At 54.5% G+C, this 24819-nt stretch overlaps 1 protein-coding gene across 18 annotated transcripts; it reads right to left on the bottom strand.

Annotated features, from left to right (window-relative positions):
* Positions 1-340: 340 nt before the first annotated feature.
* On the bottom strand, positions 341-24391 carry ERBB2 (erb-b2 receptor tyrosine kinase 2). 18 transcript variants are annotated; one of them, XM_068976331.1, is made up of 27 exons: positions 24236-24391; positions 17382-17533; positions 16065-16278; positions 15207-15341; positions 14854-14922; positions 14572-14687; positions 14305-14446; positions 13316-13435; positions 12932-13058; positions 9844-9917; positions 9663-9756; positions 9220-9431; positions 8703-8835; positions 8522-8612; positions 7774-7934; positions 6265-6312; positions 4550-4688; positions 4345-4467; positions 3955-4053; positions 3508-3693; positions 3234-3389; positions 3066-3141; positions 2606-2752; positions 2180-2277; positions 1793-1981; positions 1259-1511; positions 341-1127 (listed from the first exon to the last, which is right to left on the bottom strand). In XM_068976331.1, exons 1-27 carry the CDS (start codon positions 24306-24308, stop codon positions 772-774), a joined length of 3783 nt encoding a protein of 1260 aa, XP_068832432.1. In that variant the 5' UTR covers positions 24309-24391; the 3' UTR covers positions 341-771. The 18 variants fall into 18 exon arrangements, with proteins under 18 accessions (XP_068832432.1, XP_068832430.1, XP_068832431.1 ...); XM_068976329.1 differs by having other exon boundaries at positions 8703-8865; positions 9220-9419; positions 9666-9756; XM_068976330.1 differs by having other exon boundaries at positions 9220-9419; positions 9666-9756.
* Between the last annotated feature and the right edge of the window lie 428 nt (positions 24392-24819).

Below are 24819 nucleotides of genomic sequence, written 5' to 3'. Positions count from 1 at the left end.
TGGGTGGGTGGCCTTAGAAGTTCTTTTTTTTTCCTAAGAATGATCTTTTCAAAGAGCTCTCAGATCAGAATCCCAACTCCCAGTTTCCCCGCAACCCAAGAGCCAGAAAACTGGAAGTAGACTCCTAATTCAAGCTTTCCCAAGATTCCTAGCCAGCCCCTCCAGGAAAGATGAACTGAATGTAAGTTAGGAGGTGAGCAGTAAAGAGACAGCTCCAAGCCACCCCTAGACATAGGCTGGTGTCCAGCTGTTTTCCAAAATATATTTGCAAATGGAGAAGGTGAGTGTGGAGGACATCCCTCCCCCAACCCCAGGGATGCCCCTGCTCCAATACCCACTCTCCACCGAGTCCTTATTTCATTTTTAAAAAAACAAATAAACAAAAAAACATAAGTAAAAACAAAACCAAAAAAGTCTGTACAAGGACTGGATCTGGGTGCTGCTGCTGCTCCCTCCTTCCCAGGGACAGAGCTGGGTCTCAGGGACAGTCTGTGAATGGGTTGCTGTAGTTCCTAGACACCCCCTTGGGGCCTTCTTCGCATTCGGCCCAGCCTCCCTAAGTCGTTCAGTGCCAAGGGTCTGGAAGAAGTCAGGCTGGGCCGCTCTCAGCCACCTAGGAGTTGAAGTAGGAAAGGAGATTTCTGGCATGGCAGGGTTCCCTGGACATGATCCAAGGGCCTGCTCCCTGCCTGGTGCCGACGTGGGTCAGAAGTCAGGCCTTCCACATGCCCTGAGGGTTCAGCAGGGCCTCAGTGGCCCTGGCCTTTTGGCTCATACTGGCATGTCCAGGCCCAGGTACTCAGGGTTCTCTGCCGTAGGGGTCCCTTCAAAGGAGCTGGATGGAGTGCCCCGCTCTGATGGGTCCTGGTCCCAGTAGTAGAGGTTGTCAAAGGCTGGGCTGAAGGCTGGAGAAGGGTGGGACTGAGGGGCGGCCCTGCCCCGGGGTGCCAAGTACTCGGGGTTCTCCACGGCAGCCCCAAAGGCAAAAACGTCTTTGACAACCCCATTCTTCCCAGGGGAGAGCGTCTTGGGCCTTTCCAGAGTAGAACCTGCAGGTCGAGGAGGCGGCAGAGGACCCTCTAGGGGTGACGGGGGCTGTGGGCGAACCTCTGGCTGGTTCACGTATTCTGAAAGGACAAGATAAAGAATCTTGTGAGAGGGTGAAATCTGTGTTTCCCAGCTGCTACAACTGCCCTGCAGCAGGCCCTGGGCAGAGCACCCCCAACCCCCACCTCTCAGCTCGAGCCTGACTTCATACCGGGCTGGGGGCTGCAGGTCAAGGGGGCAACGTAGCCATCAGCCTCGGGAGAAAGGGGTACTGTGGGGTCCTCGCTGTACCGCTGTAGAGGGCTAGAGTCGTGTTGGGGGAGGGGCTGCAGCCCCTTGGCCGCCCCCATTCCCAAGTCGCCATCAAACACATCAGAGCCTGCCCCTTCAGAAGGTGCCAGCGGAGATCTGGGGGGCTCCTCCTCAGAGGGCTCCAGCCCCAGTGTCAGCTCACCACCACCACTCTGAGGACAAGAGAAGGTCAAAAGGGAGGTCATTCATGGATCTGAGATGGAGGTTCCATGGGAAGTGACAGAGTCCCAGGAGAGAAATCATCTCTGATGTATGACAGAGGCATGGTAGAAAGAATGGGATCACGGCTGGAAAGCAGTAAGAATCCTTCTTAGGGAAAATGGGGCCTCCTTCATGAGAGGTAATGGCTGGAGGACATCGGAGGAAGGAACCCTGGTCCACTGGAGTTGGGAGGTCACCAACGACACCCACACCATGCGATGGGAGCACTAACCCTGGTGGATGTGCTGCGGTGCCTGCGGTGGGCCGTGCCTCCAGCTCCTGGGGCAGGGTCTGGGCAGAAGAAGCCCTGCTGGGGTACCAGGTACTCCTCCGCATCCACCAGGTCGCCCATGTCGTCATCCTCCAGCAGCGAGCGGTAGAAGGTGCTATCCAGGGGGCTAGCAGGGCCCAAGTCTTCATTCTGGGGAGGAGGGAGACGCATGGCAGCCTCTCCCCAGCCCAGTACACAGCCTCCTGGGGGTGGCTCAGGGAGGGCTAGAAGTCTGATGAGTCAGGCAGGAGCTTGGAGGCCTGGGACCCAGGAATCATTCTTCCTTTCCTCCCTTCTAAGGGAGAGTGCTCTTAGCCATAGGCAGGGATGGGGTGAAAGGTTCAGTACCTGGATGACCACAAAGCGCTGGGGGTCCCTGGCCATGCGGGAGAATTCAGTCACTAACTCCCGGAACCTCGGCCGACATTCAGAGTCAATCATCCAACCTGGGGGTGGGCAAGAGCCCGGCATCTCAGTTCTGGCTGCAGCCTGCATGCAGCGCCCCTCACCCTCACGCCCAGTCTAGACAACACTAGAGTCCAAAGCCCTCTGATGATAGAGAATCTACCAGTTTCTCCTTTTTACTTTGGATCAGTCTTTTTTCCTAGCTGGCCCTCGCTAGCTCCTCTGGACTGGTACTGTAAAAGGGCAGGGAGAGCCTTCTGAGACTCCATTAACCATATCACCATGCTCTTGGCCCATGCCCCTTGTAGGCCCATCCGCCCAGGACCACCCACCCCTCCTCCAAGCAGCCAACACAGCTCAAGAACGTACATTTGACCATGATCATGTAGACATCAATGGTGCAGATGGGGGGCTGGGGCAGCCGTTCTCCCTTCTCCAGCAGGTCAGGAATCTCCCGGGCTGGGATCCCATCATAAGGTTTGGCCCCAAAAGTCATCAGCTCCCACACAGTCACACCTGGGGCAGAGATGGGGTAAAGCGGTGGGAGGACCAGAGGCAGCTTTAGTGTACGGAACCTCAGAGGCTCCATGAAGAGCCTGGCACCATGGGGGAAGGAGGAAAGATGCAGCGCCAAAGGACAGGAGATAACTTGGTCTTTTCCCAGTCCCTGGGAAGCACACAGACTCTGGCAGCCTGAGGCACTGGCAGCCACTTCCTTCCTTCTCGCATTTATACTAAAGGTGTCTATCGGTTCACCCCATCCTTCCACCCACATTCTCCCCAGGGCCATGGCTCCTTGTCCACCCTCCCTACCCACTCCATCACACACCATAGCTCCACACGTCACTCTGGTGGGTGAACCGCCGGCGGAGAATGGACTCCAATGCCATCCACTTGATGGGCACCTGGTAGAGCAGAGAAGGAAGTCCTCCAACCAGGTCTGAGTTCTCCCAGGGGCCAGACCCCACGCCCCCTCTTCCCGGTTTGCTCCTCTAACCTTGCCCCCATCTGCGTGGTACTCTGTCTCGTCAATGTCTAGCAGCCGAGCTAGCCCGAAGTCTGTTATCTTCACGTGGTTGGGACTCTTGACCAGCACGTTCCGGGCAGCCAGGTCCCTGTGCACGAGCCGCACATCCTCCAAGTAGCTCATCCCCTGGGGTCAGAGGCATCAGTGTGGACCTTGCTCTGCCAAAACTCTCCCAGGAAACCTCCCTATCCAGAGGCTTGCTCCCCAAGGGCACCTGCAGAGCCCTGGCCCCCAAAGTGCATACCTTGGCAATCTGCACACACCAGTTCAGCAGGTCCTGGGAGCCCAGGCGCCCACGGTGTTCTCGGACGTGGTCGAGGAGGCAGCCATAGGGCATAAGCTGTGTCACCAGCTGCACTGTGGATGTCAGGCAGATGCCCAGGAGGCGGGACACATATGGGGAGCCTACACCAGCCATCACATATGCTTCCTGGAAACAAGGGCACACACTGAGAGGGTATGGGAAACCACTAACCCCCAACCACCACACACCCCTCCCAAGGGCTAAGCCATGATAACGGGCCCTCAGTCAATCCAATCCCATTCATCACAAATCGGAACCATGGCCCACAGACTAGGGAGGGTAAGAGTAGACATTTGGGGGAATCACAGGGTGTCCCCCAAAACCCCAGTGAAGAGAGAGAGAGCCCAGTCCCCCGTACCCCCAGCTGGACAGGGTGGAAGGGCTTACGTCCAAGATTTCCTTGTTGGCTTTGGGAGATGTGTTTTCCCTCAACACCTTGATGGCCACGGGGATTTTCACATTTTCCCCATCGGGGATCCAGATGCCCTGGGCAGAGAGGAGGATGTGAGCAGAAGGACCGGCCAGATCAACCTGCAGCCGTCCTACCTGGGGTCACTGCTTGTGCTCCCAATTCCCTCCCCAACCCTTGGGCCAATCCCATTATTTAGCAGCAGCCTCACCATTTAGACCCACTGGCCACTCCCAATCCCGTATCCTTAAGTGCCGTACTCAACTGCACCACCCGCGGTTCCTGGCTGTTGTCCCAACACACCCTCTGCCACACCCTGCAGCATCCTCTAGGACCGCCCACCCGGGGACTTTGGCCCCACCCCTGACCTTGTAGACGGTGCCAAAAGCTCCAGATCCTAGCACCTTCACTTTCCTCAGCTCTGTCTCTTTTAAGATCCGCATCTGAGCCTGATTGGGCATCGCTCCGCTGGGCGTCAGGGGCTCCACCAGCTGGGGTGAGGGGGTAGTGGGTCAGTGCTGCAGGTTGGGCCGCAGACCCCAGAGCTCGCGAGAGGCCCTCAGGTCGCCTCACCTCCGTCTCCTGCAGCAGCCTCCGCATTGTATACTTCCGGATCTTCTGCCGCCTTCGCTTAATGAGGATGCCGAACACCAGCCCCACAAGGACAACCAGCAGAACGCCCACCACAGCGGCAATGATGGATGTCACAGGGCTGGGGGCAGGAGCCAGGATCATGGATTGGGGACCAGTCTGGGGCAGGGGGGATGAAGGGGTCCCACGGTGGGGCGCGGTGGGGGGGGAGGAGGGAGAGGGGGCTGACTGTCACTGGCATTTGGAAAGGGAAGTCAGAAGGGTGACCCACAGGCTCCCATCCTGTCTGACCTACTCTAAAATCTATCTTGGCTCCTTACTGTCTGGGAAATAAAGTCCAGACTCCTTGCTAAGATTCAAAACCCTCTACACCTACATCTCCAAGTTGTCTATGCTCTTGCCCATGGCTCTAGCCCAGGGTTCTTGTCAACCTGTGAGAGTATGGAGCTCCACCCTCCAGAGATTTTGACTGTGGTATGAGGTGGGGCCCAGGAATGTGCACACAGTGATTCTGATGTTCTAGCCAAAATTTTCACCCATAGGTCACGATTTCCAAATCTCCCAGCCGTTGTTATAATACTTCTGCCTGGATCACCATTTCTGCATGAGGTCATCTTTCAAGAATCTGCTTATCCTAGGATAGAAGGATCTCCTGGGCACTGACCCTACATCCTTGTCATCCTTGTTCCCCTCCCTTGCTTAGCCAAGGGCTGGCTTATCACAGACCTCAAATGGACCCTTATGTCATGGACAAATGCTTACTCAGGACACACTCCGATCTTTTTCTCCCTAAAACCTTTCCCAAAACACCCCTCTGCCTAGAAATCAAGTCCAACGATGGTAGTGATGGACATCACAGGGCCTGCGGCCTCATGGTAGGGGAGAGCCTATGCCCTCCAGATCCGGCCCTGAACTGACTCAGACTTCACCCCCTACTCCTTCCTCTGTGCTTAGTCAGTTACCCACCACAGCAGAATCTTCAGCAAATACATCCTAGACTTTCTGGACACCTCTCACCATGCTGCTTGGTTGCTTTCCTCCTAATACAAGTGACATTCCTGCCCCTCTTTCAAAACCTAGCTCATGTGCCTGAAGCCTCCCACTGACCCCAGGGCAGTATTCACTGTCTCTCCCTCAGTGCTGCAGCTATGCTCTCTTCTCAACGTGCTTCGAGTCCCAGGGAGTTGAAGGCTGCCTGTGTCCCTTATGAGACCCCCAGCTATACAGGGAGGGTGGGGAGGTGCTGGGTATCTTCCTACCCCCTGACCCCCAAGCAAGCCAAGCAGGCCTTCCACCCACTGCATGTGTGTGTGCATATGTGCTCAGCCTCTCAGTCGTGTTCACCTCTTTGCAACCCCGTTGAGTGTAGCCAGCCAGGCCTCTCTGTCCATGGGATTTCCCAGGCAAGAATACTGGAGTAGGTCGCTATTTCTTACTCCAGGGGATGTTCGCAGCCCAGAGACTGAACCCCGGTCTCTTGTGTCTCCTGCACTAGCAGGCCAATTCTTGACCCCTGCACCACCTGGGAAGCCCCTCCATCCCCTAGTTGAAGCTAACTGAAAGAAGCATCCACAGTGGAAGAGTGGGCTGGGGAGGACACGTGTCATGTCAGGACATGACACCTAGCAGCAGGGACCACCCAGGGGTCAGTGGGGGACTGAGGGCAATGTGGGGTGCATTCTGGGGACCAGGCTGACCTGGCTCTCTGCTCAGCGGGGCAGCCCTTGTCATCCAAGTCCACACAGCTGCAGGAGAGAGAGAGTCCCGTCAACAAGGCTGGGAACCACCTCCTGCACTCACTCCAGCCTCACAGGATCCCAGGAGGTGGGTGTGACTGGGTTATGATCCCCACTTGAAACTGGGTTCGAGGTCACCAGGGCTCTTTCTACCATCCCACAGGGGAGTCCTCCAGTCTGTAAACCCATATCATTTGCACCTCCCTGTGGTGGGAAGGAAGTGGCAGCACCCAAAGGAGCATCGAGTCCAAGAGCTTAGCCATCTCCTCTGTAGAGGATGCCAGTGTAAACTACTACTGCTTAGCCATCTCCTCTGTAGAGGATGCCAGTGTAAACTACTACTGTAGTCGGGCAAACTCCTGTGGTTCCTCCTGTCCTCCCAGCGGTTCCACCTCTGGGGATAAACCCTGAAAATGCCAACACCTGTACACTAGGGGGCATGTACAAGATGCTCACTTGTACATGGAGCTCAAGTGCAATAAACTGCCAAAAAGAGAAAAAAGGAAACAAGTTCAGTCAGTACTCTCAGGCAGGGACACAACTAAATAACTCTACATCCATACTGCAGATTGAGTAGTTAAAAAAAAAGGAGTTAGATTGATATGCATTCACAGGACAGGACCTCCAAGATACATAAAGGGGGGAAGGTGTGGGGGAGCAAAGTGTATATGAGTCAAATGAAATTGCTGAGAAATAGATGAGCTAGATGAAACTGTTGTTTCTTGATCATTTTTGACTTCTAAAAACAGCAATCTTATATGACTCAACCTAACATATACGTAAAATGCATTTATGTAAATATGTGCAGAAAAGCCTGGAGGAATGCACATTCCAGAGTGACCTGGTAGTTCTCTCCAGGGAGGGGAGGGGCAGTGGGAGAAAGGGCACTTCTGCTTTACACTGTTTACTTTGATACTGCTGAAAATGTGTCTTACAAGAATGTATGCACGTGTTCCACGTGTTATCAAAAACAACTGAGTAAAAAAATAAAAAGAACAGGGCGGATCACTATATTAGCACGTGAAAAAGCATTGCAAGAAAAACTGCAGTGTTACGTGAGAAAAAGCAATTTGCAAACAATAGGTATGGTCTATGCTCCTATTTTCGTAAAAAGAAATATAGACTAAAACGTGCACAGATAAGAATTGGAGAATAAAAATAATATATAAACATATTTTATATATTATATAATAATAGATATGTTAGCATGTGCACATATAAACTGGAGGGAAAATATGGCAAGTTATTAACAGTGGAATAGAACTGTTATTACTATTAATTTATCCTTCATGCTTTAATTTAAAAAATTTTAACAATATGTATTACTTTTGTGGTCAGGAAAAAAAAAGATAAAAATGTTAAGGCTCTTGGGGTAAGCAAAGGCAGAGATGTCCCACTTTTTACAATAAGAGCCTCAGAGAGGCTCCTGGAACAAGCCCTTCTTTATATGGGGAAGGCCCTCAGACTCACGAGTGGGTGCAGTTGATGGGGCATGGCTGGCATATGCCCTCCTCATCTGGAAACTTCCAGATGGGCATGAAGGAGAGGTCAGGCTTCACACCACTGGGGCAGCGAGCCACGCAGAAGGGAGGATCCTTGTAGTGGGCACAAGCCACACATTGGTCAGCCTCCTGGGAGGGAAGAAAGGGTTTGTGGGGGGCTGGCACCGATACCCCTGGGGCAGCAAGATCAGGCCCCTGGGTCCCCTTGGTGCTTCCCATGGCCACTCAGCAGCACTTTTTACCTTGCTTTTGGAACAGCCCCAGACCTGCTATGTCTGCTGCCCCTGTTCTGCACCCAGCTCCCTGGTGCTCAGGCACAGTGCCAAACCCTATTTTAAGTTAATTCTTACTGTATCCTAATGGGGTGGGTACTAGCATAACATTGATTTCACGAATGAGCCAACTGAGGTTGGAAGTGACACCTGGATTTGAATCCAGGTAATCTGATGCCTGAGCGCCCAGGTCTAAGCGCCTTGGCACTGCCACAACCATGCGCACAGGCTCCCCTGGGCCTTCTGCATGGTCGGAAGGGTCTCAGGGTCCACAGTTCTTGCCGTTCCCAGCATCCCAGCCTCCTTCCACTCTCCTACTGTTCAGGCCTGGGCTTGGAGCCCTCCCCAGGGATATTTCACTGGACTTGGCCAGGTCCCTGGCAGCTGCCCCCTCAACCCCGCCCTGCTTCCCACCACTCAGCTCTGAGCCCACAAGCACCTCACCGAGCCAAAGCAGGTCACTGAGCCATTCTGGGGAAGACACTCGGGGTGGCACGGCAGACAGTACCTGTCCTTCACGTACTCCCGGGGAAGCCTGAGGGGAGCACAGCCAGTGAAGGGGTCTGAAAGGAGCCCCTGCGCACCTCCCCCACCTCCTGGCCGCCCCCTCCTCCGCCCGGCGTACCCCTGTAGTACTCGGCATTCCTCCACGCATTCCTGGCCCCGAAGGAACTGGCTGCAGTTGACGCACTGGGTGGGCCCGGGACCCCAGCAGTGCCCTTGGGCGCACAGTGGGTAGCAGGCCAGGCCCTCGCCCACTGCAGTGAGGAGGAAGGGGTCAGAGGGGACTCATGGGAGGTTCCAGGTCCCACGGAGGCGGGGGGTGGGGGGTGGGGTGGGGAGCGGGGTTTATGGGCGTGGCTCTGGGCTAGAGAGACGGGATAGCTGCCAAGCACAGCAGGGAGAAAGTTCTGAGGTTCCAGGAACAGAGGAAAGGGAGGGGAGGGATGCCAAGGCAGCGTGGCCGGACCCAGCTAGAAGCCACGCCAAGAGGCCAGGCCAGCCAGAGCTGGGTCAGCGATGGTGCACCTGGGACGGGCAGTACACATGCACAAGGGAAGTCCCAGATTGCTGCCGCCAGAGGCCCCTGGGCGCGCCCGCGCGCTGGCAGACGCGGAGCATGCAGCACCGGGCTGTCTTACCGCACTCATCCTCTGGCCTGTTGGCGCTGTGGAGCAGAGCCTGGTGGGGGTTCTGGAAGAGCTGGTCCCAGGGCACCGTGTGTACGAAGCAGAGGCGGGCATTGCGGTGGATGAGGGCCAGCCCGCTGCTCAGTTCCCGCAGCGAGCGCAGCCCCAGCCAGCTGATGCCCAGCCCTTGCAGGGTCAGCGAGTAGGCACCACTGTGGGAGGGGAGGTGGTGCTCAAATGCAAGGGGGCAGCGCACCGCTGACCACCCCCATCAGCCAGAACTGCCCTCGCCTTCCTCCTGTCCCCAGCACACACTGCAAACTCCCATGGAAAGGTTGCTGCTGGAGTTCTCGGAGAATAGGAACCCCCTTCTCTTCACTATACATACACCCAAAACTTCTCCCAGGCCTCCCGGGGCAGCTCCTCTCTCGGCAGGGACCCCCTCCCCTGGTGCTCACTCATGCAGAACTCGTCCCCGGATTACTCGCAGGTTCTGGAAGACGCTGAGGTCAGGCAGGCTGTCTGGCCACGCTGAGATGTACAGGTAACCTGCAGGCACAGGGTGAGGCTAGGGTATGGGGCCAGGATGAGAACCCCCAGCCCCATGAGAGCAGGCTTCAGAGAGACAGGGCCCACCTGTGATCTCCTCCAGAGACTCAAACACTTTGAGCTGCTCAGCCTGCAGTGGGGTGATGTTAGAGTCTGGGTCCCTAGAAGAAGGATTAGGGAAGGAGTCAGCAGGGCCAGGCGGAAAAGGCAATGGCACCCCACTCCAGTACTCTTGCCTGGAAAATCCCATGGACAGAGGAGCCTGGTAGGCTGCAGTCCAAGGGGTCGCTAAGAGTTGGACACGACTGAGCAAGTTCACTTTCACTTTTCACTTTCATGCATTGGAGAAGGAAATGGCAACCCACTCCAGTGTTCTTGCCTGGAGAATCCCAGAGACAGGGGAGCCTGGTGGGCTGCCGTCTATGGGGTCGCACAGAGTCAGACACAACAAAAGCAACTTAGCAGCAGCAGCAGGGCCAGGAAGGGGGTGGGTACAACCTGCTCCACAAGCTGGCCCTGTCACCCTCCCCCACGTCCCCTCCACTTAAACCCTTTGCCCATCAAGGCTGGCTGTTCTCATCCTGAGCTTCAAAGCCCAGGCCCTAGTTTGGCAGGATCTATCAAAATAATACTTATATCCTTTGATCTAGAAATTCTACTTCTAGGAATGTGCCCTAGAGAGACACTGGCCCCTGTTTCCAGAGGCATGTACAAGGGAGAACTGTTTGTTAGAGGGACAATAAAAAACGTAAAGAAATTAAAATTTTTTTAATGTTTTAAATTAAATACCTAAATATTCCATCAGTAAATGAGGAGCTGTTAAATGTAACCCTGATCTATTCAGACTATTGATGAAAATTTCACATTTAGGAGCATGTGTTGGATTGGTCAACAAGTTTGTTTGGGATTTTCCATATGATGTTATGGAAAAACTTGAATGAACTTTTTGGCCAAACAAGTAGTATTTCCTGGGCAAGAAAATACTATTAAGAGCTTTACAAATATTAACTCATTTAAACTTTATAACAGCCTTATGAGGGCAGGACTATTTCTGCCCCCATTTAAGAGATGAGGAAGCTGAGACACAGCAAGCAGGCCACATGACTAGTAAGTGGTAGAAGACAGGTGTCAAACCCAGGCAGCCTGGGCTCTTAGCTGCTACTGTTGGCTGCCACCTGCTTCATTGCTGTTGAAAGAACAAGGCAGCTGAACATGAACTAACTGTCATAACCAGCTCTCCAAAGCTACGGGCAGACAATATTCACAGCAGGCTCACATTTTAAATCAACCTCTCCTCCCCAAAATTATTAGAACTACATTTCTCTGTGCATGCATGTCTATATATGTATGAGTGGTCTAGAAGAATGCACACAAACTGTTACCAGTGGTCTCCTGAAAGGGGAGTAGAGGTGGAGGAAGTGAAGAGAATTTTCTCCTTTTTGTAATACATACTTTTACTGAAGTATAATTCACATACAAGAAACCACACAGATTCTTAGTGTGCAGCTTGATGAGCTTTGTCAAATGCATCCATTCACATATCCACCTCCACCAGTGATTGACAGAACATGTTCATCACCCTAGAAATTTCCTTTGTGTTCCTTTCCAGGCCCTCACCCCGGCACAATCACTGTTCTGATTTGTGTTACCACATAGTGGTTTTGCCTATGCTGGAACAATGGCAATCACACAGTGTGGACCTCTCATCTGACTTATTTCACTTTTCATAATATTTTTAAGATTTTTTTTGATGTGGACCATTTTTAAAGTCTTTATTGAATTTGTTACAATAGTGTTTATTGTTGTTTATGTTCCTTTTTTTTTTTTTTTTTTTGGCCAAAAGTCATGGGGGAATCTTAGCTCCCCAGAGATGGAACCCGCACCCCCTGCATTGAAAAGCGAAGTCTTAACCACTGGACCACCAGGAAAGTCCTAACATAATGTTGTTCTGTGTATCCATAGGCTGTTTCTTTTATTGCTGAGAATTTCACTCTAAGGATATATCATTTTTTACAGTTAACCCTTGAACAATGCCTGGGTTAGGGGCACCAAACCCGTCTATGAAGTTGAAAACCCCGGTATAACTATATAGTCAGCCCTCTGTATCCACAGTTTCAGATTCAAGCAACTCCAGATTGTGCAGTACTGCAGTATGGATTTACTGGGAAAAGTTCATATTTAAATGGACCCGAGCAGTTCAAAGGCCTTCCCAGGTGGTGCTAGTGGTAAAGAACCCACCTGCCAGTGCAGAAGGTATAAGATACATGGGTTCGATCCCAGGGTTGGGAAGATCCCCTAGAGGAGGGCGTGGCAACCCACTCCAGTATTCTTGCCTAGAGAATCTAATGGACAGAGGAGCCTGGCGGGCTATAGTCCATAGTGTCTCAGAGTCAGACATGACTGAAGTGACTTAGCACACACACAAGCAGTTCAAACCCATGAGGTCCAAGGGTAAGCTGGGTTTATTCATTCAGCTACTGATGTTGTTGGTTTAGTCACTAAGTTATGTCCAACTCTTTGGCTACACTGTGAGCTGTAGCCCTCTAGGCTCCTCTGACCATAGGATTTCCCAAGCAATACTGGAGTGGGCTGCCATTTCCTCCTCCAGGGGATCTTCCCAGCCCAGGGATCAAACTGGCATCCTCTGCATTGGCAGGTGGAATCTTTACCACTGAGGCACCAGGGAAGTCCAGCTGTTGATAGACATTCACATTCTTTTCAGTTTGCGGCCATTCTGAATAAAGCTACTATGAACTCACAGAGAATTTTACTTTATCTGGATGGCGTAACCTCCATACAAGCAAGTGCATGTTTATAGATAACATGTCATTTATGAGAAAAACTCCAGGAATTCCCTGGTGGTCCATTTAGGACTCCTCCCCTTCATTGCCAAGGGCCCAGATTCAATCCCTGGTCTGGGCACTAAGATCCAGCCAGTCACATGATGTGGCCAAAAACAACAAACAAACAAAAACCAAAAACAAAGAGAAAACCCTTCCCCCGCCCCCTTCCCCCCATCCCCACCCCCACCCCCCAGCCAAGCTGGGCTTCCCCCAGCTTCCTTTGTATCCTGGGTCTCCCACCACCCCCTAGAAACACTGCCACCTCAGGATTCAGTGACTGCCCTAATGCTGTCTCAGGCTGTGAGTCCACCCTGCACTTTGAGTATACTTACCCTGCAAAGCTCTCTGGCAGAAACGCCAGGCTTCCAAAAATCTTCTTGCAGCCGGCAAACTCCTGGATGTTGGCACTGGTGACCGCCCTCACCTCCCGCAGGTGTTCCATGCCCAGACCGTAGCACACTGTGGGGAGGCAGGGACGTTCAGCCTCCGCATGGAGCACCAGGAACTCAACCTCCCGGATTCTGTCCACAGTCCCCTCCTGGGTCCACATGCCCCCTCCCCACATTGACAAGAGACACAGGGGAACTTGTGGGAAGCTCGGGGAAGGGCCAGGGGCAATCAGCGGGAGAAAAGGACTGGGTCCCAGCGCAGTCTGAGGAAGGGTGGCGCAGTGGGCCAGGCCAGGCCGGCTGTTTCGGGGGGCAACCACTGGGTACCTGGGGCACAGGGCTTGCTGCATTTCTCACACCTCTGGGTTCCATCCTCAGCTGTCACCTCTTGGTTGTTCAGGGGACAAACCAGGGTGCAGGATCCCACATCCGTAGACAGGTAGTTGTCTGAGGAGGTCAAGACCGTGTGTCCATGTATCCTGGCTTTTCACCCCCACACCCACCATGAGTCGCGTCACCATGCCCAAGCAGTACAATAAGAATGATATCAACTGAGGCGGAAATGCCCTTACAACATGCCTGAGCCATGGACACTCATCCTTTCCTCACGGAAGCCCTATGTGATAGGCACAGTTAGATTACCATTTTGCCAAAAGGGAAATCAAAGCACAGAGTTTTCTGTAAATTACTCAAGGTCATTGTGCTAGAAAGTGGAGGAGCCAGGATGTGAACCCAAATGGCCTGACCCTACACTTTGTACTCGAGCCCCCCATGGGAAAGTTATGACCAGCACCCAAGAGCCCACTGCTGTCTCCCACAAGAGGAGAAAAGAAGTCCCCAGATCCAAAGCCAGTCTCTGAATGCTTATCAGTAAACAAGGGAGCTAATAAATCAAACTCAGATCCATCTGACCATAGAATAAAAGTTAACATTTAGGGGTGCTGAGTATTGGCTGGGCACAGTTGTAAGAGCTTCACAAATATTAACTCATTTAAACTTTATGACCACCTTAAGGGAGCAGGACTATTTTTGCCCCCACTTAACAGTTGAGGAAACCGAGATGCAGCAAGAAGCTCACATGACTAGTAAGTGGCAGAGCCAGGTCTTGAACACAAGCCTCCTGAGCACGGGCTCTTAGCTGCTCCTGTTTGCCGCCACCTGCTCTGCTGCTGTTTAAAGAACTGGGCAGCTTGACACAAACTGCCACGACGGGCTCTCCAAAGCCAGTGGCAGACACTAATCACAACATGCTCCCATTTATATAAACCAAACTCCCCAGCAAAATTACTAAGACTGTGTTTCTCCCCAGCACTTACAAGGACAGGCGGTCACACAGCTGGCACCGAAGGTATAACGCCCCTCGGGGTTGGGCATCGACTCGAAGGTGTCCGTGTTGTAGGTGACCAGAGCTGGGCAGTGCAGCTCACAGATGCCGCTGTGGTTGAAGTGGAGGCAGGCCTGGGGGACAGGCAGTGGGCGGGCACTGGGTTGTTTGGCCCTGATGTGCCAAGAGCCATAGAACAACACTGGATGGGATGCCCCTCCCCTTGCAGCCTGAGGGCTGGGGCCCAGGGGGCACATACCAGGCAGTCAGAGTGCTTGGGGCCAGTACAGCCGGCAGCGCACTGCTCGTGGCAGCAGTCGGTGGGCTGTGGGCCCTTACAGCGGGCACAGCCACTGGCACAGACGGTCCGCGTCACTGTCAAGGCGGGATGAGGGCTGGGCGGCAGTCTAGGCACCAGCCCCTCACCAGCACCACCTTCTGGGGAGACTTCCTGCCCCAGGGAAGAGGCCGAGGGCTGGCACAGCCCCTCCCGTGTCACTCAGCCCCCGCCCTCCAGGCCCTGGGCCGCCCTGTAACTCACAGCTCTGACAGTCCTCAGAACTTTCTCCCCAGCAGTTGGGAGCTTTACAAGCTGGAGAACAGGGTGCGCCTGGAGGAAGAAACAGAGAGGCAGTGAGAGAGACCAAGACCAGGACGTGAAATGCACAGTGAGGGGCAGACCCAGGCAGGAAAAGAGAACCTCAAAGCCAGAGGCATGATCTAGAAGCAGAGAAAAACAGGACAGAGACCCACAGAGATGAAGAGATGTAGAGAAAGGGGAGACGGGTGCTGTTAGTGTGGCAGCAAGGGGCACAAGGAGTAAGCCAGCAGTCTGGGGTCGCTGGGCTGCATGACAAAGGGTGGCGGCTGCAGGCAGGGGGCAGCGAGGCTTACAGGCCCGTGAGCGGTTGGTGTCTATCTGCTTGAGGGGCAGCTGGTTGTTCTTGTGGAAGATATCCTCCCACAAAATCGTGTCCTGGTGGCAGAGCTGGGGGTTCCGCTGGATCAAGACCCCTCCCTTGAGGATCTCTGTGGGGTGGGCAATAATCAGGGGCTTCTTCCCCCATTTGGCATCTTCTTATCTCCCCTGGGGCCTGCCTGCCTTCTAAAAGTGGAGCAGGCCTCTGAAACACACCCCAGGTTCCTCAGGGAGCAGAGAACACCCCTTCAGCATCTTTGAGCCTTGTCAATACCACCCACAAAGATTCAGGGGGAGTGACTTGCCCATGCCGCCACCTCCTCTCCTCCACCTCTACTGTGTGCACACGGCTTAGCAGTTAAAAGAGTGTGAAACCCAGCCTCACCACCACTACCCAGCTGTGTGACTTATCCTCCATAAACCTGTTTCCTCATTTGTAAAATGAGAACATTGATGTTTCCCTTGCAGGATTATGGCAGGAGTGATGGGATTATGCATGCAAAGCACCGGGCACTCAGAGTCTGAAACACTGTCTGTTTCAGGGCTGCCACGTACAGTTACACAGGTTGTTCACTGTACATGTGCACTCGGCCAAGAAGTGGGCAAAAATCCAGCCTGCATCCTAATCATCAAACTATGTGGGCTGGTGCAAGCTGTGACTTCCTGGGAAGAGGGGAAATCTTTTTGAATCTTCACAAGGGCGCCTTTCCTAGTTCCACCTGCATCCGTCCGGACGGGACCCCCGTTCTGACTCACAGTCGCCCCTTGGCTAGTAGGGACCCCTGGCCAGCTCTCAGTAACCAGCAGAAAGCTTCAAGGATAAAGATGGCCACCTGTGAGGCTTCGCAGCTGCAGCTCCTGCAGCCCTCCTGGGGCCGTGCCCGCAGCAGGGGCAGCACCTTCCAGAAAGTCTCCATTGTCCAGCACGGCCAAGGCGTAGTGTTCCTCAAAGAGCTGGGTGCCTCGCACGATCCGCAGTCTCTGCAGTGGGACCTGACTCACTCGATTGTGAGCGATGAGCACGTAGCCCTGCACCTCCTGGATTTCCTGGGAAAGGGACAAAGGAGGAGAGGGCTGAGGAAGGTCAGGCCCTGGACCACTACCATCCAACCCCCAAGACCTCCTCAAGGTCCCCTGTGCTTGGGGATCTTGGGCAAGGGCCCAGCTGCCAAGCAGTCTGCCCACCACCTCCTCAAACCAGGTTCTAGGACCAAATTCTAGTATGATCAAGAAAGAAAATGAGGGGGTGGGGGCAGCACTCTATAAATTGTGGGCACCCCGCCCTCTCTACACCTCAGTTGTTCCATCTGTAAAGAAAATGCCTGGACCTGATGATGTCTGGGATTCAATAGACTAAGCGTTGCACACCTGGCCCCACTCTGGGACACAACACAGAGGCTGGCTTCCACTCGCTCGCCTGTTCCTGACCCTTTCACATGTATTTCCCACATGATATTCTAAATGGGCTCCCCAGGAGGAGTCCAAGTATGCCTATGGCTCCCAATGTAGTATTAGTCACTCAGTCGTGTCCAGTTCTTTGCAACCCCATGGACTGTAGCCCACCAGGCTCCTCTGTCCATGGGATTCTCCAGGCAGGAATACTGGAGTGGGTAGCCAATTCCTTCTCGAGGGGATCTTTCTGACCCAGAGATTGTATCCGGGTTTCCTGTACTGCGGGTGGATTCTTTACCATCTGAGCCACCAGAGAAGCACTCATGGCTCCCAATATACAGATAGGGAAACTGAGATCCAGTGAAACCAGGGGCTAGACCACATTCACAGGGCTTGTCAATGGCAGAACTGGACTCAGAACCTGCCAGGGCTTTCATTACTCCAGATAGAAGGGGGACAGTGGCTGGGACAGTTGGACAAGGGAAGGTGATCATGCTGGTGAGAGAGCAAAAAATATAGCCCAGGAATAGATGCACTCCACCTAGAGATGTCCACAGTCAGCCACACTGTAGACAGAGAGTCAGCTGGTCTTAGTGTAGGACGGATGGGGTGAGACATCAGAAATGACTTTCCGGTTCAGGAGCCACAACGAAAGAGAAAATGTAAGGCGGGGAACCTTCTTCTACCACCCATCTGCAGGCAGAGGGCTCAGCCCAGCAGGAAGCAGGGCCTGGCTGGGTCTTGCCCATGGGCCTCACCTGCAGGAAGGAGAGGCTGGCATCAGCAGGCAGATAGGTGAGCTCCAGGTTACCCTGCACCACCTGACAGCCTTGGTAGAGGTGGCGCAGCATGTCCAGGTGGGTCTCGGGACTGGCTGGCAGCCGCAGCTTCATGTCTGTGCCGGTGCACACTGGCAGAATAGAGAAGATGGGTCAAAAGGCCTGTGCAGTGAGCTTCTCCAACCGGCCACGTGCAACAGCAAAAGAAAGTGTGCAAATTTGGGAAAAGGAGGGAAATCAGGGAGGAGGTTCCCCCCGCCAACTTGCCCCATCCTGAGCATCCAGAGGGGGTCCCACTGGGCCAGCCTTAGGGAGCTTGCCCATTCTATCCAGGGTGTTGGCTGGCAAAGAAAGCCTTCTTTTGTCCCAAAGGCACGACTCAGGGCCAATGGGTAAAAATCCCCCAAGAGAGGCGATGATGAATCATGAATCCTCTGGATACCCCCTGCCCCTTTCCCGAGCAAACAATGCCACTCACATGCCAACCTCCTGGCAAGGCATACCCACCCCCGCAATGCCACCCAGAAAGTGGGGAAGGAGGGTCAGCTCGAGTCATAGTTGGGGCCTGGGGACCGCCAGTGGCCTGGTCACTGCAGGGACTTCTGGGATTTCCCCAGGCAGAGCAAAGGAGTGTCAGATCCCAACTGGGTATCTGGACCCAAGCTGCAGTCGCTGAGCCAGAGTGCTGCCTGCTCCAAAGCCTCCTCTGCTGGTACCTCACCCTTGTCACCTCTTCAGGGCAAGACTCCAGAAGCAGCTGGCAGAATCTGTGCCACGAAACTCCTGCCACAAGGGCACTACGTCAGCCCTGTGTACCTGCCCACTGTCAACCACCAGCCAAGCGGCATCAAGACGAACTGCTACCCAGCCCACCTGGACCCCAGTCCAGTGTCCCTGAGACCAGAAGTACCCACTAAGTCCAGGGACACTAGAAAGGGTGAACTACCCCTGGTAAGGGGGCACTCTGGCAGCAGCTGGCACCATGCCTACCACCAGGGGGGAGATTAAAGGGCCCAGTGGAACTCGTTTTTCTGCTCTGGTGAGAAGATGAATCACCTGGCGTGTCCTGCCCAGGAGGGTGTGCCGGGGGAGGTGGGTGGAGGGCACCCCCTGATCCACAGATCCACAGGTGCCTGAGCTGTCTGGAATTCCTGTTGGTCTCCACTCCACCTCCCATGGACTACGTGCAGATTCAGGGGGACAGCACAATGGCTGACCGTGGGGTCTGACACCAGGGCTTCCTTCTGCTTTCCCCACAACTTGGAGCCTAAGGTCAAATCCTGAGAGGTAATAAGAGACACCCTCTGCCCCCAGAAATCGGAGGAAAGGCTGGGGAAACAAGCCCCAGGGGTCCGGCCTGGGTCAACAGCTACAAGCGGGCAGCCTCCCAGAAACACCCAGAGTGGTCTCTCTTTCCACCCCTCTGGCCAGGGAGGGAAGGAAGCAAAGAGGGAGGAAGGGGAGGGCCCAGAAATAGAACTTAAGGGTCCCTCCCCGCAGACTTCCAAGAGAAACAGGATCCGGGGGTGGCCGGCCAGGCCCAAAATAACGCCCGCTGCCAGGACCTCCCCCGGCCTTAGCAGCTTCAGCTGCTTTGTAGGCACAGCTGTCTCCAGGTCTGGACCTCAAGGCCCTAGCCCAGGCCAGGGACAGGGACCGGCAGAGCTGGGGCAGGGGCCGTCTCCACCCCCTGCGGCCTCTGCCGCCTGGAAGGGACACACCAGCTGCGGTAGCCGGGCAATAGGAAAACAACAACAGGAACCCTGGGGGCAACAGGGGCAACTGAGCATGTACTGTGTGCTGGGCAGGCACTCTGGGTGGAGCCTCAGCCCCCAGAGGCTGGGATCTGCAACCCTGATTTTGCAAAGAAGGAAACTGAGGCTGCCAGGAATTATGCTTCCAAGATCATAAAGCTGTGAGCAATAGAGGCATGATTTGAATTGGAGTCTGCCCGACTTTAGATCTCACATTCCTTCCACTAGGCCTAACTGCACACACGCCCCACCCCACACCCTGTGCAAAGGTAAATACACACCAGCTCTGTTGATGCCACTGATTACAACAGGCTCCAGGCCTGAGTGGCTGAGCTGGGCAGGAGGACCAGAAAGAGAGGGAGCCCCGCCCCACGGGTTTGTTTGTGGCCGTTTAGAATCTGATTAAGACTAAGTGCTTGTGGGAACTTCCCTGGAGGTCTAGTGATAAGACTGAGCTTCCAATACAGGGGATGTGGGTTCGATCCCTGGTTGGGGAATGAAGATCCCACATGTGGCCAAAAAATAAAGACTAATTGTTTGCAACAGGTGGTAAAGTTGGGACTCTGAGACCTACTCCCTGGAGGACTGGGGACTAATAACCCCCAACCTGACATGAAACCAAGAAGCACTTCTACACCCCCATCTTCTCACTCATATCCTCTCCTCAGTCCTCACCGTGGTCCCCAAATCCACTCTCCCTCAGTGATTTCCTCCAGAATAGGAGGTCTTGTCCCACACAGGAGAGCTTTGTCTCCAGAGCACCTGCCCTTCAGGAGCCAAATCTCTGGAGCAAAGACAGTGTGAGGCAGGACCAGACCAGAGCCAAGAACACAATGAGCCCTGGATAAGTGTTTGTGGAATGAAAGAATGAACTCCAAGCAAGAGTCTCCAAATCAGAGCTTTCCTGGTGGTCTGTTAGTTAAGAATCCACCTGTCAATGCTGGGGACACAGGTTCAATCCCTGCTCGGGGACGATCCCACATGCCACGAGGCAACTAAGCCCGTGTGCCACAACTACTGAGTCCGAACTCTACAGCCTGTGAGCCACAACTACTGAAGTCCATGTACTTTAGAGCCCATCTTCCACAATGAGACACTACTGCAGTGAGAAGCCTTAGGTCTGCAACTAGAGAGTAGCCCACTGCTCACCGCAACTAGAGAAAGCCTACACGCGACAACCAAGACCCAGCACAGCCAAAAATTAATTAATTAGTTAAAAAAAAAAAGAGTCTCCAAACCAAAAGGGACCAGCTGAGGTCACTGTGACCAGCCCTCTGCCCAGAGGCTGGTCACAGCCCCCAAGTTTCTCTAACTGAATGTCAGTGGTCAGGTCCCAGCTCTAGGGGGCTCTCAAGTGGGTTCTCTTCTTTTCACCAGCCTTCAGCCTCACCTGCCTCTCTTGCTCACCAGCACAAAAGCCAACACTTCTTTTTTTCCATGAACACTGCCTGTGTCCCCAAAGCTCACCTGCCTTCGACCCACGGGGCCAGAGCCCATTCCAGTGACACCAAGGTTCACCTAGCACACACACCTGGTGGATCAGACCGGGGCCTGGGCTCAGCTCATTAGGCCAGAACCCTGGAGGGGCTGCTCACGGTGTAACCCTGATAAAAGTCCCTGGATTTCCAGGGCAGAGGTCAAATCAGATCCACCTGTATGCCTAGCAGTACCTATGACGTAGCAGGCGCTCAGTGAATATTTGCTGACCTGACTGGCTGTAAGGCGCGGATAATAAACAATAACAACTCTTACTCTCTGCAGAGAAATTACATGAAAGTTAAATGAGATAATGAATCAAGAAACAGTGTGCAAACATGACAAGCCTTTGTCAACAGAGCTGGGGCAACACAACCATTGGCTATAATTCTCCCACTCCTTAAGAGAGCACACACCCCTCTCCCTACCTCGCCTCTCATCCCAGGGGTGGGGAGAAAAGGTGGCCTACTGAAAGATGGAGGTGTCAACATGGAGGGGCTTCCCACAGTACAGACGGGGGGAATCTCTTTGCCGATCATGCTAGCACCAGGGGCAGGAACACCCAGCCTGGCCCTATACCAGCCCCAGCGCCAGCCCCACACCGGTCCTTCCCTCGCCTGCAGCCCTGTCGGTCCCACTGGCCTCTGCCCCACTCTGGCCTTCCATCCCCTGCCAATCCTAGAGGGCACAAGAGGAGGGCAGACATGGCTTGGACGTGGAAGGGAGGAACCCCAAAGCCAAGAGGGAAACTAGGGGTGGGGGTGCAGCTCACCCTTATTTTCACCACAATAACAAAACAGCACCTCTGCCCTAGTCTGGCCACCTGACTGCCCCTGAGGCTTTGCGTAACACTTTGATCAACAATTTTTTTTTGGCTCTGTCTGGTCTTAGTTGCAGCATGCGGGATCTTTCCTTGTGGTGTGCGGGCTTCTCTCTAGTTGTGGCGTGCTCGGGCTCCAGAGTGCAGGGGCTCTTGGGCTCACTAGTTGCCCCGAGACATGAGAGAATCTTAGTTCCCCAAGCAGAGATCTAAGGTGTGTTCCAGCATTGGAAGGCAGATTCTTAACCACTGAAATACCAGAGAAGTCCCTCTGATCAACTCTAATGACTCCTCACCAGAGTCCCAAAATGCCCTGGACATTACTGGGTTGCTGGGAAGCCTTGGCTAAGTCACTTTGTTTCTCTGAACTTCAGAGAAGTTTCTCATCTGTGCTCCAACTTCACAGGATTGTTGCAGAGAAGCAATGACACTGTAATGGATGAGAACTTGGCAAATAGGAAGCATGCCGCACTTTTCTAAAAGTTAAGTCCATAAAGCAGGAGTCTGGGTAATTCCAAACCAAGGGAAAATGAAAAGCGCTTCGTATTTGACTTTGTAATACAATGTATTTTCTCTTTTGGCATTTGAGCCTAGCTTTCAATTATTATTTTTTATTGAATAGTAGAACGAGGTTACTTTCTCTAAGTATAGCAAAAACAAGGAAGGAGGCTGTGGGGGAGAATCCTTCAGGAATTAAACTATGGTCTGTCCAAGATGTGTTTGCTGCACTTTACAAAACCTTGACTCTAAGAAAAGAAAATCCCAAACCCCTGGGCTTTTCCCCCATCTCCCTTTCCCCCTCAGCCCTGGCATACACTGGGAGTGCTCGAGGCAGCTGGGTGGGTCTCTGCCATTTTAGCCATTCCCCCGCACAACATGCCTCTCACAGCACCCAGCACTGTGGGCCGAGGCGTGAGGAAGCCTTGACGAGCCCCCAGCACCCAATACTGCGGCAACCTAGCTGCACTCCACCTGCTCAACTCCCAGGCCCAGGTGAGGAGGGCAGCGGCTCGGCCTGGCAGCCCAGACTTGCCTCACTCTTCTCAGCCAAAAGCCCGCCTGGGAAACAGGGAAGGAATGGGGAGGAGGCTCCTTGCTCGGAGAGAAGGCGGCGTGGGGCCACCTCCCGCTGTTTACAGCAGCTCTAGAGGGAGTTCCTTGAGAGGGCAGAGTTCAGCAGGGTGACCGCCGTGAGGCCACACAAAGCCCAGACACACAAACACATAGACCACACAATTCAAGAACACCCTGACACAGCAGCCCCTCAGATAACACAGCAAAGCTCTGACCGAGGGGCCCTCGGGCACACACAAACAGGCCAACACCCACCCCTTCTCCAGACTCCCTGATCGGTGGAGACCAGCCTCCACTCCTAATACATTCTCATTCTGGCTTCCCCACAACCCGGCGATGCAGGGCCCAGTGTCCCCCAGTGTTCACGGTAGATGAATCCAGTGCTTTCCAAGGTGTGGCTGGGGGTCCAACTGCCTGGATCTGATCTGTTGTTGTTTAGACACTAAGTACTGTCCGACTCTTCTGCGACCCTGTGGACTGTAGCCCACCAGGCTCCTCTGTCCATGGATTTTCCAGGCAAGAATACTGGAGTGCGTTGCCAATCTTCCTGACCCAGGATTCGAACCTGCATCTCCTGCACTGGCAGGTAGATTCTTTACCGCTGAGCTGGTGGGGAAGCTGGAGTCCAATCCAGGACCCACCAATTACTTGCTGCCACTTCACCTCTTGAAGCCCAGGTCTTTGCCTGGAAATTGGGAACAGTGGGAGGACTTCTCTTATAGGGTTGTTCTGAGGATAAGAGGAGGGAGCCCAGGCAAACATGCACAGCACAGGGTGCACAGTACAGGGTGCGTTTCCCATACGTGTTAGCTTTAATCACTATGCATCTAGACGGACAGATGGGGAAGACACATAGTCCCCCCCTCTTGCCTACATACAGCATAAAGGAAAAGCAGACGGGCCTGGCGCCCAGCACACCTGCGTCTCTCCCTGTTCCTTAGCTACCCCCTCTCCCTCCCACTGCCCAGCAGTCCCTCCCTCAGAATCCTCCCGTTTTAATGCCCCAGATCAGAAAACACACGGCCACCCCACCGTGGCCCACGCTTTCCAAGTGACAAAGCACACAGTCCCTAGGTCGGCCCTAAGGAAACTTGTTCAAAACAGACTTCTTCCCCTTCCCCCACCCCCGGCTCCGGTGAGGCAACGCTGCAGTTGGACTGGCCACCCTCGGCTCCCCAGGCTCCGACTGGACAGGTTGCTTTCCCCACCTCCCCCTTCCGCACCCCAATCCTGCCCGAAGCCGGAGTAACTCAAGCCACTTGGCCGAAAGGGGGCGGGGAGGGGGCCGGGTAGAAGGGACCCCCAGGAATCCAGCCCAGTCCAGTCTGGAGGCGGAGGTTGCCAACTGGAAAGGCTTTGAGAGAGGAGCTTGAGGGGCTCAAGAAAGGGGAAAACACACACACACACCATGCAATTCACCCTTTGAGGGAAACTTTCTGAATAACTTCAGAGAACTTTTATGACAAGTTCGCGGAGCTTGCAAAGCGCCGCTCCCATCTAGAGCCGCTCCGGCGTAATCGCCCCCTCACCCCACTTTCTCTGGCCCCTCCGAGCCGAGGGCCGGCGGCTCCGAGCGCCCCGACTATCTGAAACCTGCGATCAGGGAGCTCCGATGCCCCCCGCTACCCGCGCCTGCCCGGGGACATCGGCAGGGGTCCCAGGCGGCAGGGTCCTGTCGCCGCTCCCTGCCCTCCCCACCCCAGACCCACCTTGGGTGCCCGCGGCTCCGGGGGGCAGGAGGGCGAGGAGAAGCCCCCAGCGGCACCAGGCCGCCAGCTCCATGGTGCTCACTGCGGCTCCTGCCCCATGGCTCCGGCTGGACCGGGCGGGGAGGGCGCCTGGCGGGCGAGTGGCGGGGGCCGGGCGCTAGCGCCGGAAAGGGCACCGGGCGCTGGAGCGGTCGGCGGCCTCAGGGGCTCGTCTTGGCTCCGTGGGCACGACGGAGGGGAATCTCAGCTCCACAACTTCATTCTTGTACTTCCTCAAGGCAGCCCTCCTCCTCCTCCTCCTCCTGTGCTTGGGAGCAAGCGCGCTCTCAGCTCGCCCCCCCACCCCCACCCCCTCCAACCGCATTCCAGCAAGTCCCTGGGAGTGGCAACTCCCAGCTTCACTTTCTCCCTCTCTCCGCGCAGGCCTGGGTGCGTCGCTCCCAGCGCCCGGACGCCGGCAGCAATTTTCGCCCGTTTCCATGGAGGAACCCCCCCAATCCCCAAGAAGAACCCCCCCGCCAAAGGAGAGGAGGGTGATCGCGCCTCCCTTCCCCGAGAGTCTGGGGCAAACACTTTAGCTTGCC

The sequence above is a fragment of the Capricornis sumatraensis genome, chromosome 8 (genome assembly GCF_032405125.1).
Source record: "Capricornis sumatraensis isolate serow.1 chromosome 8, serow.2, whole genome shotgun sequence".
Taxonomy (NCBI): Eukaryota; Metazoa; Chordata; class Mammalia; order Artiodactyla; family Bovidae; genus Capricornis; species Capricornis sumatraensis.
The sequence above is the reverse complement of the archived record's forward strand: the minus strand, read 5'-3'. Positions and strand labels throughout refer to the sequence as shown.

What these genes read in the sequence shown, in the direction of transcription:
- ERBB2 (XM_068976329.1), bottom strand. Translation starts at nt 24,308, where the DNA reads ATGGAGCTGGCGGCCTGGTGCCGCTGGGGGCTTCTCCTCGCCCTCCTG. An exon ending in GCAGCTGCGAAGCCTCACAG is followed by an intron (nt 15,342 to 16,064) that starts GTGGCCATCTTT and finishes CCCACCCCACAG; the next exon opens with AGATCCTCAAGGGAGGGGTC. An exon ending in CACCAACCGCTCACGGGCCT is followed by an intron (nt 14,923 to 15,206) that starts GTAAGCCTCGCT and finishes TTCTTCCTCCAG; the next exon opens with GCGCACCCTGTTCTCCAGCT.